The sequence below is a fragment of the Notamacropus eugenii genome, chromosome 1 (assembly GCF_028372415.1).
Source record: "Notamacropus eugenii isolate mMacEug1 chromosome 1, mMacEug1.pri_v2, whole genome shotgun sequence".
Classification (NCBI taxonomy): Eukaryota; Metazoa; Chordata; class Mammalia; order Diprotodontia; family Macropodidae; genus Notamacropus; species Notamacropus eugenii.
In genome coordinates, this window is record NC_092872.1 from 523,925,954 (window position 1) to 523,947,124 (window position 21,171).

The 21,171-nt window shown below is 41.7% G+C and overlaps 1 protein-coding gene across 6 annotated transcripts in view; it reads left to right on the forward strand.

Moving 5' to 3' along the window:
- Positions 1-21,171, forward strand: part of SCARA5 (scavenger receptor class A member 5) — a 148,043-nt gene that overhangs the window by 10,394 nt on the left and 116,478 nt on the right. For all 6 annotated transcript variants that reach the window (XM_072633825.1, XM_072633824.1, XM_072633823.1 and 3 more), the window contains one exon: positions 14,961-15,089. In XM_072633825.1, coding sequence (XP_072489926.1) covers positions 14,961-15,089 — 129 coding nt within the window. The remainder of the gene's footprint in view (positions 1-14,960; positions 15,090-21,171) is intronic.

Below are 21,171 nucleotides of genomic sequence, written 5' to 3' on the forward strand. Positions count from 1 at the left end.
AGAAGAGAGGGAGGGGAAGTTCAGTGTTAATAGAATTAGAACTATACAATAGATAGTAGAGACTTAAAATATCAGTAAGTCAAGCTAATTCAAGAAGCTTCTTTTTTCTTACAGGATTCTTCCACTTTGTAGGACATTAACTATGGTGAGGATGGGAGATCTTGCAAAATGGAGAATTTTTTTTTCAAATTGTGGGGAAGAGAATGGTGACAACTAGTTGGTTCTGGAGTCAGGAAACCCGAGTTCAAATGTGGCTTCAGATACTTACTAGCTGTGTGACCCTGTCTGCCTCAGTTTTCTTATCTGTAACAATGAGCTAGAGAAGGAAATGGCAAATCACAAGAGTATCTTTGCCAGGAAAAAGGGGTTACAGAGCTGGACGTGACTGAAATGGCTGAACGACAATAACACAAATAAAATGGTCTTTGTGGCAAGATCTTCTTAGAGCAGGACCATTTCCATTCCCCAGCTGTCCAGGGATTTGATTGCAGACTCTGATTTAAGACTGAGTGGAACCTAAGTCCACCTAGACAGAAGTTAGACTTCCGTCCCTATCTAACTCATGTAAGCCTTATGGGTATCCTTGTCTCAGGTATCTTCAATGGAAGAGTTTGTAAGAGTTCATTGGATCACTGGCTGTCCTCCATGCCTAGAATTGGCAGGGGTTTTTTGAGGTCATCTAGTCTAACCTCCTCATTTTACAGAAGCAGAAACTGATGTTTAGAGGTGTAGTGATTTGCTCAAGGTCACACAGGTATCAAGGGACAGAACTTTGATTTGAACCCAGGTCCTTTAGCTTTAAATCTAGGTCTCTTTTCCCTGTATCATGCTACCTCTAATTTTACAGCCAGCTTTGGAAACAAATTTAGGTTTAATGAGAGGAAAAGCTTCCTAACAATTAGAACTATGCAACAGAAGCATGGATTGCTTTGGAAGGTGGTTGGTTTCCCTTCACTTGAAGGCTTTAAACAGACTTGAAGACGACCATATGTTTGGCATCCCCTTTGCTTCTTCTACAGTCCAGGCAAACTGGCCTTCCTAATGTTCCTCACACATGGGCCTCCAACTCCCCGCTCTCTTTGTACTGGCTGTCCTCCATGCCTAGAACGTACTCCAACCTCACCCGAGCCTCTCAGAATTCCTCATTTCCTTCAAATCTTCTCTCAAGGTCATTCTCCTTGGCAAAGAAAACATAAACACCACCTTCCACATGTGAGGCCTTTCTTGATTCCCCGCAATGTCTAGCACCATTTTTATATCTCTAGCATTCTGAATAGTACTTGACACATAGTAGGTGCTTAATAAAAAGGATCATTGATTTTTTAAACTGTTACAGTAGGGATGCTTTTCTTTAGGTACCAGTTGGCTGCTGATGGCTGCTAAGGACTCTTCTGATGCTAAAACTCTGTCATTGTGTGATGTCTGTCCCAAATCTATCCTAGAAGCAGTGAATTGTCATCCATCTCAGCCCTTTCTGGGCACATGGAATTATAGAGCTTAAGGGAACCTTGTTGTTCAGTCATCTTCAGTCATGACCCCTTTCAAGGTTTTTTTGGCAAAGATAGTGGAGTGGTTTGCCATTTCCTACTCCAGCTCATTTTACTGATGAGAAAACTGAGGCAAACAGGGTTGTTGCTTGCCTAGAGTCACACAGCTAGTAAGTGTCTGAGGCAGGATTTGAATTCAGGAAGAGGAGTCTTCCCAACTCCAGGTCTGGAAATCTATCCATTGTGCCACCTAGTTGCCCTTGAGGGAACATTAGAAGTCATCTAGTCCAACCCATTATTTTACAGATGAGGAAACTGAGGTCCAGAGAAGTAAAGGGATTGGCCCAAGGTCTTTCAACTCCTAGATTAGTCCTCTTCTGCTTATAGTACAGAGAATTTTATATACAACACATTGAGAAAGGATTATGGGAGTTGGAAGAGACCTCCAAGGTCTTTATTTTACAGTTGAGGAAATTAAGGCTGATAAGGCCTAATGGTACAAGGCAGAAGAGAAAGTCTAGTTGAAATCCAGCAAACTACAGATCCTGGAAGATACCTAAGGAAATGTGGTCAGGGCAGATGGAGAGAAGGAAAAAAGAGAGTTAGGGATTGATAAAGATGATTACAGGAGCTTCCATGGGATATTTCTGAGATTATGAAACTTGTAGTAGCCAAAACTAGACAAAAAAGATTGTCCTAGGTGCTCAACATGTGGGAGCCCTGGGGAACTCAGAATTTTTTGGTTTTTTAAAAATTTGCTCAGTGTCACACAGGTAGCAGATGTCAGAGATGGGATTTGAACCAGGTCTGACTGCAGGTCAGTGGTCTTTCCTCTGTGCCACCCTGAGGCTGTACCAAATAGCAGATGTTGCTGAGAAAATCATCCTTTTTGGCAAAAACAAACAAAAAAAAGTTTATGAAGCAGATGGTGGGGGGGAAGGGGAGGGGTTGCCAAGCAAAGTACTGTCCAAGACAAGTGAAAGAATTTTTGTCTTAAAGTGTTCTCATCTGTGAAATGAGGGACTGGTTAGATTAGATGATTTCTAAGGTAACTCTTTGACCTTGAACAAGCCACTTCCCCATCTCTATATCTCAGTTTCCTCATCTGTAAAATGAGGGGTGGTTGGATTAAATGACCTCCAAAGACCTCTTCCAGCTCTAACATCCTGTGAAACTAAATGTCTTTTCCTCTGGAAAAAAAGAATCTAAAGAAGGAGCCATCTGGGCCTGCTCCCTATTCCCTCATCTCCTTTCTGCTTCTCTCCTTTCCTCCTTTCTCTTCCCCCTCCCTTTTCTTCATTTCTCTCCATTGTTTTCGTGCCTGTACAGCTGTGAACCCTTCCAGCCTGGCGCCAAGGGGAGAAGGAGGAAGAGGCAAAAAGGAGGAGGAGAAGGCTTGGGTGGTGTTCTGACTGAGCCCAGCTCCCTCTCTGTAGCCTCCCCTCCAATGCTTTCTGAGGGCCAGAGAGAGGTGTTAGTGTCAGAAAAATATTACAGTCATCGTTTCCCCTGAGCCCCATCCCCATCCACTGGACTTGTGACATCACACAGAACAGACTGCAACGGGAACCTCGGAGCAGTAATGAGTTACACATGGTCCCTGAAACAGCATGCTGCCTACAAAGAGACAGCTTGTTGAGCTTGGCAACTGGGCTCCCCTTCCAAAATGTCCCTATAAAACTAAGTGCTTCTCCTAGCAATCCTTACCTCTGCCATCTAATCAAATAGAGTATACCCTCCAGTTTTCCTCTCCCCTCACTTTTACTTGACTGACCACTAGTGGGTCAACAATTGATAAAGACAAGAATTGAGTTTGGAGCTGAAAGGAACCTTGTAGATCTTTGGTCCAAACTCTTCATTTTAATTATCAGGAAACTAAGGCTCAGGGAGGGGAAATTACTTGTCCAAGATCACACCCTAATAAAATGAGCTCAGAGGTAGATGGAGCTTTGCAGAGAAGTTTACATTCATTATCTCCTTTGATTGTCACAACAACCCTGTTAAGTAGCTGCTATTAATTATCATCTCCAATTTTCAGGTGAGTCAACTGAGTCTCAGAGAGGCCCAGGGTCCCACAGCAAAAGCATTTCAAAGGCTAGTTTTCAGCCAAGGCTTCCCGACTCTAAGACCAGCTTTCTATGTACCATGTCACCATGTCTTCAGTAATTGACTAAAGTGGTATTCAAACCCAGCTCCTCTGATTTCAAACGTGATGCTCTCTGGTCTCTATATGTCTCAACCATTTGCCATCAGACATTTCCTATTCTTCTCTCCCCTCCCCTGTGTTTCTTTGCTGCTTTTCCTTTTCCTTTCCACTTCTCCCTTCTCTTTTTGCCTCTGCCTTCATTTGCTCAAAGGATCCACAAACTTCTCTTGGTCTTCAGACTCAGAGACAACAAGATCTAAGATTGAATCTCTCCTTGGGGATAGGACTTGGTAAAAATCTAGGGTAAGAGTGTCCAGGCTTTAAAATTTTTTTTTGAGCAAATGAGATCATCTCAGGGAGAGGGAGAAGATGTTCTTATGGAGACAGAACTGACATTAAGAGAGATATCATGGCATGGCTTTTTTTTTTTGAGTGCTCAACTTGGTATGAGGAAGACCTGGGTTTAAATTATACCTCTGACACTAGCTGTGTAGCTTGGGCAAGTATTTTAAACCTTTTGAGATCTAGGTACCACTATAAGACTTATATACTAAATTATAGATAGGTTGGGATCTGCCATAATGGAGGGACCTCCCAGATATCTGGAAGCATAGATCCTTGACCTGCTGGTTGATAGTTAATTGCTAGAGCAAGGATAGGTACATCACTGCCACTTGCATTTGCCTCATTTCTTGAAATACTGGTAAAACTTGGGTGATAAGATTTGGCGGGCCAAGAATGGGGAATGTGATAGTGGCCTAAACCAGCTTAGAGATCTACCACACTAAGGCTTCAAGATCCACCTATTGGGACCTGCTGGTCTAGGACCTTAAAATTGCATTAAAGCTTTTAGGGTATCTTGTATTTTAATGAGTGTTTTCTCCCCTTTTCCCTGCTTGAGAGGAACTGTGTTTGTAAGCACCACTAGAGGGCAGGATTCCTCCCGGAGGTGGACCAAAAGAGCCCAGGGAAATCTAACAGTCTTTCAGCTCAGTTTCTAAAGTATTTTGAATAAAAATACATTCACACATGAACTTTTGATTCATGGTGTATCTGTCCTTTTCTTCCCACCAGCATGGGGGAGCTCTGAATGCAGTTTCCTGAAGTGTGAGATTTTGCTGGGGTTTGCTTCTATTAGGGACAAAGCATCTCGGTAATGACAGCAGCCAATCATCAACAAGTTTTATTAATCATCTGCTCTGTGCCACAAATTATGCTAGGGATATATGTCTCAGGGAGAGGAAAGAAGAATCCAGAGGAAAAAGCTCCCGCTCTCTTATTGACCGTCCCCTCAAGGGTTGACACAGTAGGACACTCATCTTCTCCCCTTGTCCAAGGTCCTGATTTCCCAGGTCAGCACGCCAGCCTCCTAATATTCTACAACTAGAATGAAGAAATGAAAAAGTGTTTATTAGGCATTTACTATTGTGCCTGGCACTGTAACTAAGTTCTGGAGATACAAATACAAAAGAGAGACAGTTCCTATCCTCAAAGAGCTTATATTCTACCAAAGAAGATAGCTCATCTAGGAGAGTGAAGGCCAGGGAAGGGAATTTTGGTCTAGGGAGTCCAAAGATGGTGCAGAGTAGATGCAAAAAACAAACAATTGATATGCCCTCTCTAGAAGGGGAAGCACTATTGATTTGATTGTGGGACTCAGAGCAAGAGATGGAAAAGGAAGTGGAGGGTTGGGGTGCTAAGGGGTATACTTGCCTGCAGGCAGATTGCTAATTGGCCTGGGTGAATGGCAGAATGATATGTGAAGGTAAAACCTGGTCTGAGGTCTGGAGTCATCTAGATGTTGGGGGCTAGTGTGTAAACACACACAGTCACAAATCAAGAAAGGAGAGCTTCTAGCAGGAGTTCCAAAGATTATTGGATTAAATTTTCCAGGTATTGGGGATATGTCTTCTGTAGATCCAGGGTGTAGAGCTCCAGTCTAGAACTGAGGGTTCTGGTCTAAGTGGGGGAGAAGTAGAGTGATGTCACAAGGTAGATTTCAAGATGCTCATGGGGTGAATAGATGGATGTTTTGTATTACTGTATCTTAGAAAGTAATTGTTATTCTCCTATTCTGGGAAGATACCATGGAGTAGGTGGGCTTTGAGGAGAACTTTCAATGGAGACAAGGACGTGTGGTGGTTGAACATTAGGGGGCACTATGAGGCATATCATCTACCTTGGCTCCATTTCAATTACCACCAACTAAAAGATAAAAGAGAAGGAAAGATTTTTCTATTCAAAGACCATGTTCTTTGGTTCATGCACTCCCTCATTCATTCTTTCAGAATTTATTGAGCACTGCTCTGTGGTAGTCCTGTGAGTAGACAAAGATGTTTAAATTGCAACCTATGACCTCTTGAACCTTACTGTAGAGTTATCCCCTATCAATTCTTTCTATTATTTGCTCCCAGATCTCCCACTCTGTCCATTCAGTCCAGCATACACAGGCAACTCAGTACATGATTTAACTTTACTACAAAGTCAGGGAATTTGGGGGACAAACTATACACAGTCTAGGTAAGACACCATTACAACCTTGCACTTGCTTAGAGCATTAAACTATCATTTCTTCTAGGTCTACTGCCCTTTCTGCTGTTACCTCACTATCATTCTTCTTCATGTCACAGGACTTTCCATTTGGCTTTGGACCTTTACCTGGGGGTTTCAGTTTTGGAGTCTCCACCTTAGTTCTGTTGGAACATTTCAGATCAAGCTCTGGACTTTGGTCTTTATTTTGGTCTCTGGAGGACTCAGGTCTGTCCCCTTTTGGGCTTCAAGTACCTAAACTGACCAGTTCTTCTACTGTTCCCCTAGAAGGCCTAGAAAAAAAAGGAATAAAAGAATGCCTAGTTCTAGGGACATGGTCTCTGAGTGAAAGAATTTTCTTTTTCTTTCTTCCCTTGAGTAGTGACAGCAGAAAGTGAAGCTATGATCCACCATCAATGAGATGAGATGATAGTCATCTTTCTGTCCCTTACCTCCCTTTGCTCACTGAAAGTTCTCCAGAACTAGGAAGATCACCTCTATCTGATCCTCAGCATAGGCTCCCTGGAGACTGTCCTTCCTCCACTTTCTTGGATTAGGCATTATTATGGGTTCCCCTGTCCTATCTCTGTTCTAGTTACTTTTAAACAAATGCCCTTTAATCTTTATCCTTATTGTTGTTCAGCTGTTTTCAATTATTTCCAAGTCTTTGTGATCTCCTTTGGGGTTTTCTTGGCAAAGATACTGGACTGGTTTGCCATTTCCTTCTCCAGATCATTTTACTGATGAGGAAACTGAGGCAAACAGGGTTAAGTGACTTGCTCAGGGTCACATAGCTAGTAAGTATCTGAGACCAGATTTGAATTCAGGACTTCCTGATTCCAGGCCAAGTACTCTATTCACTGAGTCACCTAACTGCCTCTCTCTTCTTAAAGGATCTTAGCTTTAGAATTGAAATTTCAGAGGTCACCTAGTACAATCTTTTCATTTTGCAGATGAAGACGCTGAGGACTAAAGTTGCTAAGTGACTCACCACGGTGACACAGAAAGTGTCAGTGGTAGGATTTGAACCCAGGATCTCTGACTCTAGAGTCAGTGTTCTTTCCATCACACCATCCTGCCTCCTCACTGCTCCTTTTCTCTGTGTATTCACCTGGACCAGCTGAACTTTTTGTCCCCTCAGCTTGATCATCATATATCCTTCTGTCACATGGACCCCTGTCAGATACTTCCTGGTCTATGTTACTCAAGTGATAATGATAGAACGTTATCAGTTAGTGATCAGTTGACAGCCAACAAACCCCCATTTCAGGAGTACATTGGCAAATGTTTAACAATGAGTTCTCCAAAACTACAGGATACACTTTTAAAGTTTAATCTATATTATTCCCATTTTCTCCATCACTTTCTTAAGTCTAGACAATCAACAAAACAGTAAATCAAGCCCTGATTTGTAGCATTTGCTGATTTTGGAAGTGTAACAGACCTGTTCCAGGGAATATGCTGAAGTTGGCTCATACCTATTTGAAGTACCAATTATTAAAATTTCAGTATGAGCCTTTCCACCTCAGAAATGAGAAAAGTCCTTTACAAATATTATACCATTTAATCCTCACAAAACCCTGTAAGGTAGCTGATATAATTATCCTTATTTTTCAGTTTAGGAAATCAAAGCAGACAGAAATGAAATTATTTGCCAGGGCCACATAGCAGGATTTGAACTTGGATCTTCCTGATTATGAATTGGACACTATCCATTCAACACCACCATGGTGTCTGACTGGGGTATACTGAGTTCAGAAATGGGAGAAGGATAGGGGCAGCAAGAAGAGGTTTTCTGGGCTGGGACTGGGTTTTCCTTACAACTTTTAGCAATCTGTTAAGGCCTGGTCCTTGCGACCTCATTCACTGTTCATCTCTAGCTCCTACTTCCTTCCCCATTTCAGGCATGTTTCTCCTGAAATCCTCTCCCTCCCAGATGTCCACTTGATTACCCCTTCTTTTGAGTTCTCTCAGTATTCATGCTACCCCTAAGCCACTCAGAGCTGATTTATCTAAATTCCCCCATCATGTTTTCATTGGAAATATATCTGTTTCGAGACTTAGTCTCTCAGAACCAGGCTCTCTGGGTCTTCCAAGGTGACTTGACACTTAACCCAGATTATTTGATTAGCTTATATATTGGTGGGAAAGAAGTTATCTATGTACCCCCTCTCTCTAATAAAAATGAATAAGGTATTGGCTGGACTTGGGGGTCATCTCTCATTTTTGTAGTGTTGCAGTGTCCCCCCATGCCTAGAATTCATGCCCTCTGCCTCTTAGAATCCCTAGTTTCCTTCAAGATTCAGCCCAAATAACACCTTCTATATGAGGCCTTTTCTGATCTCTCCAGTTGCTAGAGCTCTCTTCTACCCTCAGTTGCCTTGTCAGTAGTTTGTATATACCTAAATATATGGCCATGACTGTCTCTCCCAGCTAGACCATAAATTCTTTAAGGGAAAGAATGATTTCAATTTTATCTTTGTACCCCAGCACCTATGTGCCTGCCTGGTGTATAGTAGGAACTTAACAAATGCTTCTTGATTTATTGATTGACGTCTTTCCCTTTTTCTTTCCCTACTAGAGAACTAAGGCACCCTCCTAAGCAGAGAGTTCCTTTCCCTCCTTACCCCATCCCCAACCCACTACATGCCTACTCTTACAATAAGCTTCTCTGGACCATGTGTGAGCTTTTACAGCTAAAGTTGTTGGAGGTATACAGCATAGACAGGAGGTGCTTCCAGGCAGCTTGGCCACCTGGCCTGGCTGCCTGTGAGAGAGCATAGCTATAGGCTTAGTGCCTGAACTCAACCAGGACCTAAGAGCAAACAATGGACCACAGTCTGAAAACACAAATGATACAACTCTCCCTGTGCCCCTTCCTGTCTATGTTCTACTTCCTCACCTCTCCCTGGCCCCCTTGCTGGACATGCACCTGAATAGATCCCATCCTCTGACTAAGGAAGCCCAAGTGTATCTTTGGGTCATAGAATTATAGGTTTGGGACTGAACAGAATCTTAGATGCCATCTAGTTTAATGCCCTCATTTTACAGATGAGAAACCTGAAGACCAAACAAGTTTGGTGATTTGTCCAAGGTCAGTAAGAGTCAAGATTCAAAAACTATTGGCATTAGGTTGGCTTGGTTGGCATGGCCATCATTTTTAGACACCAGTGTAAGAGCATAGAGGAGGGTTCAGGAGTTCTTGGACATCTTTACCTCAGACTTTGGGGTATGTACCCTCTGGAATAGATGCCTGGCCTTACATATTTCATGTGGTGGGCTGTGCTGTGGTCTTCCTGAGGTCCTGAACAGAGGAATTTAGTGACCATCCTCAGCTACTCCTTTTTGGGTCTCTGACACATCACTTCAGTTTACTGCTTGAGATGAAGTAGTTTGTTCAAACATATTGATCTTCCTTTTACAGATGAAGGAGCTGAGGTGCAGACTTGCCCAAGTCCACACTGTCAATAAGTGATAGAAACAGGTCTTCTGAAACCCAGCCTAGAACCCACTTTGATTGCATTGCCTTGTCACTTCGTCGTAAGAATAATGTGCTGCCATTAGTCTTCCATCTGTGGTAAAGAGTTTGAAAGTCTCATCTGCATTTCATTCACCTAAGGAGGCATTGCTACTATCTGAAAAAAAAATCAGTCCATGTTTTTTGGCAGCTGTGTTAACTTCTCTCCCTTAGTGTAGCTGACTTCCTTGCACATATTTCTAAGTGTCTTGCCAGGATAATTCATGTTATCCTTTTTTTTAAACTGTCTATGGAGAAAGATTTTCTTAAAAACCTTGTGGCAGACCATTTAAATTGTTTTCAATGTATATAGGGACATAACCAGAGAGGACTTATCCTATATATGCTGCTTGGTAAGGGGACCAATTAAATATAGCTAACAATAGCTCAAATTTATAAAGCAATAAAGCACCCACTCATTTGAGTTTCACAACAGCCTTGTGAAGTGGGTAATACATGTATTATGTCCTTTTTAAGAATGGGGAAACTGAGTCTTATGAGGTTGTTATTTTTTTTATGTCTCATTCATCTTTATATCCCTAGGATACATCAGGAGTTAAACGATAGCATTGTGACCTTGAAGGGATCTAGAAAAGTGAAATGATTTACCCAAGGTCACACACTGAGCTAGTGGCAAAGTCAGGTTGGCATCTAGGTTAACTATAGATTCAGTGCTCTTCCCATGATATCTTGCTGGCATATACCAGAATAGAGCAGGGGAAGCTGGGAGCAAGACAGTTAAGTGGAGTGACAGGAAAATCTCCCTGTTCTGACTGGATAAAAGTATTACAGAAAAGTTTTCAGGCCAGGACTATTTGAATATGTGCTATACCTAAGGTAATCTTTGGCCTCTTAGAAAAGCAAGAGAGAAAGCTGGGGTTGAAAGTAGGGAACATGGAAAAGATAATGGAAATTTTTTTCTGTTATTATAAGCAGACAAAAGTGTCTTGTGAACAACAACTGGAATTTATACAAAGCTTAAAGATCAACAAAGGACTCTGCTTACAACCATCCTGTGTAATAGGTGGTACAGATTTTTAAATTTCCATTTTACAGATGGGAAAGCCACTTCTGAATTTAAGTGACTCAGTCAGTCACCTACTTTTTATTAAGTGGTTGCTATGTACCAGGCACTGTGCTAAGTACTAAGGATACAAACAAAGACAAGGAAAACCCCCCCACCCACAATCCTTGCTCTCAAGGAGCTCATCATGTAATGGGGACGACCACATGAAAGCCAATCATATACTGAGTAGATGCATGTGGAGTAAACTGGAATCTGTCTCAGAGGGAAGTCACTACAATTAAGGAGAACTAGGAGAAGCTTCTTGGAGAAGGTGGGACTTGAGCTGAGACTTGAAGAAAGCCAGGGAAGCCTGGAGGCAGAGATGAGGAGAGAGAGTGTTCTAGGCATGGGGATTCTGAGTAGGCACATGGAAGATCTTGTGGAAGACACAACAAGGAGACCAGTGTCACTGGATCAAAGAATGTGTGTGTGTGTGTGTGTGTGTGTGTGTGTGTGTGTGTGTGTATGTGTGTTGGGTGGTAGAATAAGGTATAAGAATACTAGAGAGTTAGGAGTACTACACATTACTTCACACCCATCATATAACACTTTACATTACTTCACAACACAAAGTGCCTCTTTCTACTACTAAACACCACTTTACATCATTATATACCACTTCCTGCTACTGCACACCACTTCACACCACAAGTTGAGAAAGGCTTTGAATGCTAAACAGAGAATTTTATATTTGACCCTGAAGGTGATAGGGAACCACTGGAATTTATTGGGTAGGGAGAAAACATGGTCAGACCTGACTTTTAGGAAGATTACTTTGATTCAGTGGAGTATGGGCTGGAATGAGGAGGAACCTGAGGCAGGAAGACCACCCAGCAGGCTATTGCAATAGTCCAGGTGTGAGGTGATGAAGCATGGTGTTAGTGTCAGAGGAGAGAAGGAGGAGATGTTGTAAAGGTAGTAAAGACAAGACTTGGCCACTGATTGGGGTTGGGTGCTTAGAATGGCATGAGGAGTCAAGGAGGACAGATGGGTTGCAAACCTATGTGACTGAGAGGATGGTGGTACCCTCAGCAGTAATAGAAAAGCTAGGAAGAAAGGTGAGTTTGAGAAAACTAAGAGTTCAGTCTTGGCTATTTCGAGTTTAAGATGTCTACAGAGCATCCAGTTTGAGATGTCTAAAAGGCAGTTGGAGATGTGGAACTAGTGATCAGAGAGAGACATGCTGAGGCTTACATAGCTGCTATGTATCGACAGCGGGATTTGAGTCTAGTTGTCATGATTCCACATTAAATTATTTTTCCACTACTCTGCACAGCACTTAATACCACCATATACTACTTCATACTGCTACACACCACTTTATACTACTGTATAACAATTCACACTACTACATACCACTTCACACCACCATATACCACTTCACAGAGCTATATACCATGTCACACTATTATATACCACTTCACACCACTGCATACCACTTCATACCACTGTATACCACTTGACAGCACTGTATACCACTTTGTATCACTGCATACCACTTTACAGCACTATATACTACTCCACACTATCACACACCACTACACACCTCTATGCCTTAGTACACGGTGCTACACTAGACCACACTGCCTCTCAGAAAGACCAACCAGTCAATATGCATTCATTAAGTTCTTACTGCATCATAGACACTATGCTAGGTCTTCAGATAAAAAGCAAAAAATCAAACAGACTCTGCCCTCAAGGAGTTTACATTCTCTTGGGGAAGATGTCAAGTACACATGCGTGTATATAGAAATGTTGCATAAAATAAATACAAGGGCATTTTGTGGGTGTAGTGCTGATAGTTAAGAGAATCAGGAAAGGTCTCATACAGGGGGTGGCACTGGCTGAACTCAGAAGGAAAAGAGGGATTCTAACAGGCAGAAGGGAGGAGAGAGAACATTCCAGACAAGAAGGTCCATCAGTGCCAAGGCAGAGAGACAGGAAATGGAATGTTGTGTGTGAGAAACTGCCAGTTTGGCAGGATCATGGCAGGACAATAATGTATAATAAGCCTGGAAACGTAGGATGGATCAAGGTTGTAAAGGACTTTAAAAGCCAAACAGTGAAGAAAAGCTGCAAGGGTTTTTGGTTCAAAACCACATAGAAGGCCCGGAGTCTTGGACAAATGCCCATCGAACCTGGGACATCAAGAAAAGCCCATGGTGAAGTAAAAAGATGTGTTCTCCTCAAGCCTCTGGGAGAACCCATGTGAGACCAAGCAACAATTGATAATTGAGATTTAGGGAGAGTGATAATTGTATAGTGCTCCAAACCACGTAGGTTAAATAGGTCTATTTAAGACCTGCCTAAATGCTAATTTACTGATGACATTCCATAATGACAACACTTGGCTATTTAGTAGAGTGCTATATTATTTATTTTTAAAAAGACATAATTATGCCTGTAATCTGTATCTCTTCACTACTTGATTCTGTAGGAACCCCGACCTGTTTAGACTACAAGGCCATAACCAAGTCACTCTCTTCCATCTAGTGGCAGCTTTTCTTAACTGTGAGCAAAATACTTAAGGGCCATTGAGTAGCTTCTGAGGAGGAGTTCATTTGGCAACCCCGAATCTTCCAATGACTGGAATCATTGGATCGTTGGCTCAGAACTGTAACAGACTTCAGAGATGATCTAGTTCAATCCTTTCATTTTATAGATGAGAAAAAAGAGCCCCACCCAGAGAGGTTAAGTGACTTGCTTAGGGTCATACAACTAATAATTTGCAAACTAGATTCAATGACTCGAATGTTGCTTTTGCCAGTATTGTTTTTTAAAATTATTGTTATTGATGACTTTGCTGTTATGCCATATTCATGTCTAAATGTCTCCATCCCCCTCACCTACTCAGTAAGCCATCCCTTGTAACTAAGATTAAAAACAAAAAGGGGGAAAAATCAGTCTAAGAAAACCAATCAACACTTTGACCATATTTGAAAATATATACGATATTACACCCCCATAGGCTCTCTCCTCTGCAGTGAAGGGAGGCCACACCACTATGTTTTTAAAACATTTATTGAACATTGATAAGGCTTTGCAAAATATGTAAGTTGACAACATCCCAGCTAAGTGGGTTTAGTCTTTGGAGAGGAAGCTTCCTTGGCACAGTGAGGCCATGGAAAGAGCCCTGGATTGGATAGTAGGAAATTTGACTTCTTAGCCTGTCTCTTCAACTAACTGACTCCATGACTTTGAGCAAGTCACTGAATGTATCTGAGCCAGGTTCCTCAGCTGTAAAGTGAAAGGGTCTCACTAAAGTCCCTGCCAACTCTAAAGATGATGTGGCTCTTCCTTTTGGAAGCTAGCGAGACTGTGGGAATTTGTGAAGGATAGAATGATGTTGTTTTCCTCTCAGTCTAATCTAAACTTCCCCTCTCTCCAGATAGAATAGCACAATGAAGCTTTGTAAGGGCTGATCCAAGCTCACTGAAGTCTTTGGATGTTGTTTGAACTGGCATAAGAAACGTGTGTGTCAGGGAAGCAAGGGCAGGGATGGAAACAGGGATGTAGGTAGGGACAGAGAGAGAGAGAGAGAGAGAGAGGGAGGGAGGGAGGGAAGGAGGGAGGGAGAGAGAGAGAGAGAGAGAGAGAGAGAGAGAGAGAGAGAGAGAGAGAGAGAGGGAGAGAGGGAGAGAGGGGGGGAGGGAAAGAGAGGGAGAGAGAGGGAGAGAGAGAGGGAGAGAGGGGGGGGAGGGAAAGAGAGGGAGAGAGAGGGAGAGAGAGAGGGAGAGAGGGAGGGAGGGAGGGAAGGAGGGAGGGAGGGAGGGAGAGAGAGAGAGAGAGAGAGAGAGTGAGCTGATGATAATCATGTCACTGCTCACACAGAAGTATTATAGTGTGCATATGTCAGAAGGGTGTTTGGGGGTAGGTAAGTGTGTGAGTGTGTGACATGTGGTTCATGGAAAAGATGAAAAAAATACACCCTCCTCCTTCTTTGAGGAATTGGAGGATTATGGGTATGGAACATTCATACATCCTCAAATTCCATTGATGTGTTGGTAGTTTTGCTGAAATATTTTTTTTTACTTTCTTTTTCCTTTTATGAGGGATGGCTCACGGTGGAGAGGAGGGAGAGGCATATATGTGGACATGAAAGTGTTGTTAAATTTTTAGTTAAAAATTGATATTTAAAAAAGAAACAAGGCTCATGGAATTTTCATATCTTTTCCTCACCCCCCACTCTTCCTTTCTTCTAACTTTGTTTCCTAGGTCCTGGTAGTAAAAGGAGACCAGGGAATTGCTGTGCCCAGCTTGGATCCCTGTCCATGCTGAAGTATGCTGTTGTTGGCCTCTATCTGCTGGTCTTCCTGATTCTTGTGGGCATATTCATCCTGGCTGGTAAGAGTAAACCTTTGTCACCATGGGTCCTCAGGGCAATGGTAAGAGCAAAGAGACACAGCTATGATAGTAACCAGTGTAACCAGAAGAATGGAAGTCCCTGAGGGCAGGGATGGTTCACTTTTGTCTTTGTGCTCCCAATGTACAGAGTGGTACCTGACTCTTCATGAACATTTGTTGATTGATTGACTTTCAGGGGATCTGGCATTTATGACTTCAATTCAGTTCAGCAAATATGTATTGAATGGCTACCATGTTATAGTCACTCTGGTATGCTGGGGGTACAAAAGACAGGAATGAAAGGATATCCTTAAAGAGCTCACATTTTAGTGGACTTGTACTGCTCTATCTTTCCTTCATCATTCTGTGACCTCATGCAATCCACTTGATGTCCCTATGCCTTAGTTTCTCCATTTGCAAAAGAAACCAAACAAACAGATCCCAAAACAAAATCAGCAACTGCAGCTTAACTTTAGAGTAATCCCTTACATTTGCGGGATACTTTACAGTTTGCCAAATGCTTTCCCAGACCTGGGAAGATTTTTATGAATTGATCCAGAGTGAAGTAAACAAAGCCACATAGAGACGATAGCAACTTAAATGAAAAGAAAATTAAAAAGAAGCCCAACTCTGAGTAACTAAGAAACCAAGAATGGTCCTAGAGAGTAGATAATGAAATATCCTTCTTTCCTCATGATAAAGAGATGGTGGTCACCTAAGACACAATGTCATATGTATTGTCAAATATAGTCACTGTCTCATCTGTTTTTACTTTATTGGATCCTTCTTTCTGATTACAAGGGAGGATTCAATGTGGGGAGAGGGGAGTGGCATGAAAGTTGGGAATTTCCAGAAATAACCGTGATATAAAAACAGGAGGCAGCAATAATATTTATTTTTTAAAAAGGAGCATCAGAACAATATACAAAATGACTGCTATAAATTTAAAAATCTCTCAAACTAAGCCCAAGTCTACCAAATTGTTAAGTAATGAAGTTAATCAATAAAAAGTCAAAACTAGAGCCTTGGTCCTCTTACTCTTAGCCTACTGATTTAAAAAAAGAAGTTAACTATTCCATTAATCCTCTTTTTTTAAACACTGCTGTCACTTGCTAGTGAGTTATATTCCTTTCCCTCAGAACAAAGAAGCGTAGAACAAAGAAAACCAAACCATCCCATTGACCCTGTCTGACAACCCATGTTCACTCAGCACCTCTAGTCCACCATCTTGTTGTTGCTGAGAGGAGGGAGGTTTGTTCCACTGTCAGTTCATTTTTGTTTTTGTGTCTCCAGGGCCCTGAAGAGTACCTAGCACGTAGCAGACTCTTAACAAATGTTCATTGACTTCATGCTATGATTACTATAACCTAGTGATTTAAAAAAATAATTTGCAGACTGGTTTAATTATAATTTTGACAACTGATAATACCTAATATTTCATAGCATATTTGCAAAATGCTTTACATATATTTCTCATTTGATCCCCATAATGACCCTGTGGGTAGGTGCTATTATGATCATCCCTATTTTACAATTGAGTAAACTGAGGCTCAGAGAGATTAAATGATTTACTCATGGTTACATAGCTAATATCAGGGTGGGAATGAACACTAGTTTCTCTTGAGTCTGAGTTCAATGCTCTTTCCAATCTGCCACATTTTCTTAAAGTAAAGATATGCCACCTTTCATTTGTGAAAATGAGGTAAGTTGTGAAAATGGGTCTACACTTTATTGTTCTTTCTAGTCAAAAGTATGAGTTTGAAGTAGTCCATCCACACTTTAAAAATCATTCCTCCTTGTGACTAATGGTATGTGATGGCAAGGGGGATGGCTAGGTTTAGAGGCTCTGGCACAGGGCAAGCTCTCTCCTGTATAATGGGATTAAACCCATGACCTTGGCTACTTAATTACACATTCTTTCAAGTCACAGGCAACAATTCAATTAAATTCAATAAGCATTTACTAAGCACCTACAATGTACCAGGGGCAGCTAGGTGGTGCAGTGGATAGAGCACCAGTGCAGGAGTCAGGAGGACCTGAGTCCAAATCTCACCTCAGACACTTGACATTCACTAGCTGTGTGACCTTGGGCAAGTCCCTTAACCCCAATTGCCTCATCCTGGGTCATTTCCAGTCATCCTGAGGAATATCTGGTCACTGGATTCAGATGGCTCTGGAGAAGAAGTGAGGTTGGTGCCCTGCACAGCCCTCCCTCACTCAAAACCAAGTCAAGTGCAAATCATGTCATGATGGCATGGTCCTCTTCGGCAACAAAGGATGAACACACACAATGTACCAAACACTGACCTGGGTTCGGTGAGTAAAAGAGATAAAAATTTCTGCTCTTAAGGAGTTCAAAACAACTAATGAAGCACTTTAAAGTTTGCAAAGTACTATACCTATGCTCTCTCACTTGACTCTCACAACAGTCCTATGAGGTAAGGCCTTTTTTATTCTCATTTTCAGAGGAGGACACTGAGGCTAACAGAAATTAAATGACTTGCCCAGGATCACGCAACTAGTAAGAGTCTGAGGAAAGATTTGAACTTAGGTCTTCTTGACTCCAAATTCAGCACTCTTTTCATTTAGTCGCCTAGCTACCAATAAGGAGTTTACATATTTTTAAGAACACAAAGGCACAAATGATATTCCCTCCAGTATTCTCAAACCATATCTGGAAGAATTAAGAGTCAGAAAACCTAGAATGAATCAGGTATGAATTCTAGCTCTGAATGAATCATCTACCTTTGTGACCTGAAATAAGGCAGCAATACCCTTTCAGCCTCAGCTTCCTCATCTATGAAATGAGGGAGCTGACCTAGGATGACCCCTGAGGTCCTGTCCAGCTGAAAGTCTATGATCCTACAAAATCACACTATGGGTGGCCCAGGCATAGCCCCAGCCTTGTCTAAAGGGGTGAAACCCTCTAGAGAAGGGTGTGGTTCGTTAGAGCATGGCTTCTAGCCAGGCAGAACTGACTGGGTGTACTCAGGGTGGGGGCCTCAAGTTAGCCTTGGGGTAGGAATCTGGAGGTTAAGAAGATTTTGAGGACTCAAGGCCAGAAACTCTTCCTGCCACATATTGGAACAAATAGCCAGGCAGGTCTTCACATAGGCCAGCTCACTTCTCTCTAGGTAGGGATCTTCCCTTGGCCACAGACAATGGGAATGCTGAGATTTCACACATGCAACGTTGAGTGCCTGCCGTGGGGTGGTGTCTATGCTACCAACCATTAACCTGGTCAGAATCCAACACTAACAAAGGCAGCACACGGGTGAGTCATCCCTCAGCCTGAGGGATGGTGTCCAAGAAGAGATCTGTGGTGGGCCAAGTCAAGCAAGCGGATGATTTGAATGTACTCTTGGGCTGCCCAGACAGAAAGAGGGGTCTTGGTTTTTGTGGGCTTGGCTGCCATGACCATAACAAATTTTCATAAGGTTTGGAAAGTGTCTCAGGCCAGCAGAGAAACCAAGTTATAGTGCTATAATCCCTCAGTTTTTAAAAGCAAGATTTTAAAAGCATTTTATTGATATGTTTTGTTTTTTACATCACTTTCAAAAAAGTCCAAAATAAGTGCTTCCAGGTAGGAAATGAGGAAATGTCCTGTCTCTTTCTCGCTAAATGGAGGTTGAAGAGTTGATGACCACATACTGGTCATGTGACCCTAGGAAAGTCATTTATCTTGTCAGACCTATAGGCAATATTCTAAGACTACAAGGTACATAGAAAGTACAGGATATCAGTCTTTCCTCACTGATGAGTTCCTGCATAAATGAAGTTATAGGGATATAACTATCCCATCCAACCCTCAAAAAAACCCAGCCAGTACAACAGTATAAATGAAAATAAAACTACAAGGTGATTGAACTCAGATTCTTAAATACCGTAATCAGTCTTGGTTCCAAAGGACAGATGATGAAACAGACCTCCTTAGAGAGGGTGAGGCACTTTCTCTGGAGTCAAAGGACCTGGGTCCAAGTCCTGGGGCTAACATTTACTTCCTTTGTGATCTTGGGCAAGTCACTTAGCCTCCCTGTGCCTCAGTTTCCTCATCTGTAAAATGAGGAGGTTAGTCTGAGGTTGCTAGATCTATGGTCCTGTGATGCTCTTAATAGAAGGAAGGTAGGAAGGAGACTAGGGGTACAGAATGGTTCATATGGTGACTATTATGATCTCTATGTTGGTTGGGTTTGCTTCTTTGTTTTTCTTTGTCATGTGTGTGTGCAGAGGAGGGGAGCAGCACCAGGGGAGCAGGAGGAGGAAGAGTAGTATATTGGGAACTGACTGCTGTAAAAACAAAAGATATGAATAAAGTTTTTTTTTAAAAAAAAAACTTAGACAAGGAGAATAAGTTAAACAAAACAAAATTACATGTAAAATTGAATTCCAGACTATTTACAGTTTGTTAAAATGAGGGAAACGGATATAAGTTTTAACAAAATGATAATAAAATCGAATTTGCTTTTCCATCCTCTTCCACTGTCTTATTTCCATCCATGTCCTTCTTTGACTTTGTTGCCAGTTATTAATACAGTCATTATCAGTGTATATGCTGTTCCGATTGCTCTCTTCATTCTGTATCGCTTTGTCTTCCTACATTTCTTTGTGTTTTTCACATGTTCTTTTTATGACCCGAGTGTTTCTGTCACATTAAAGATCGCATTTGTTCAGCCTTTCTCTGGTCATTGAATATTGAATGGTATTTTCCAGGGTTTTTTGCTATTAGAAAGAATATGATTATGCATATTTTTTGTATAGATGTTTGGCTATTCCTCCTCCTTTCCCTTTTAAAAAGCATTGTTAGGATATAGTCCTGCTCCCAGGAGCAAAGGGCATGATCAGTTTTAGAATTCTTAATATATATTTCCAGATTGCTTTCCAAAAAGATTGTATCTATTGGCACTGTAATTAAGGGGAAAAGATCTACAAAAATGTTGGAGTCAGGTGAGATACATTGGGAGTAGTAGTAGTGGGGATATTTAAGAAGGGAATGTTGGGCAGCCTGTGAATAATTGGGCTACCTACAACCTAAGAGCAAAGATTTGGAACTGGAAGAGCCCTAAGAGGTCATTATGGTGGCCCTCCCAATTTTTCATGTAAGGAAAGAGAAGTTAAATGCCCAGGATCACACACATGGCTAGCTGTCTAAGTCCAGTACCCTCTCCATAGGCCATTGCCTTTAAGGATTGTTTTTTATAAAAGAGTGTCAGTCAGGTAAACCCCTTCAGGCCTCAGAGAGAACACAAAACAAGGAAGTTTCCCAGGTCTGCTGATGTAGACAGCCAGGGGAGCGGGTGTAGAGTGACTGCTTTTTCTGCCCTGTAGTCTTGTGAGTTATGGCCATGTCTGGTAAAGCTGTGGGTGGGCTGCCAGGTTTTCAAGGATGACAAGACCAACCAGATATACAAAGAAGCAAGTAATTTGGGGTGTCCCAAAAGTCTTAGTGTGGTCTTCAACTTACCAAGCTTAGAATAATAAGTGAAGACTTTCAGACCACAACATATGTATCCAACCTAGATAACTGGAAGAAATAGGAAAGTATAGAGAAAAAACCAGTTTGGAAAAAGTTGGGGTAGGTTGGGAGAAAAGATGTTGAGTTCAAATTTATATAAAATTGGTCTAAATAACATGAATAAATAAATGAAAGCATGCATACATGAACTAATGAATTTATGTATGTATGTATAGGAAAAAACTCACTTCTTAGGCATTAAAGCATTGAGGATAAAAAGAGGACACAAATAGAAAAGAACAAGGTATGACCATGAGGGGTCAGTCTTCTTTCAGGTAAGGCTGAGAGCAGAAAGGAGGATGACCTTGAGTCTGTTTGGCCATTCTCCTCTAAGTTTTCTCTGCAATAAAACCAATGTGGCATCATTGGAAAAACCTCTGGCAGAGAATCAGGATATCTGGGTTCTAATCCTAGTTACACTGTGTACCCTTGGGAAAATCACTTCATATCTCTGAACCCATGCTTCTTTCTGGGCAAAACCAGGAACATATAGGAGATGACTTCCTTTGGGTTCTTTTGGTGGCCAAAGTCTATGATTCTGCAAAGCACTGTTGGAGAATGGGCATTTTA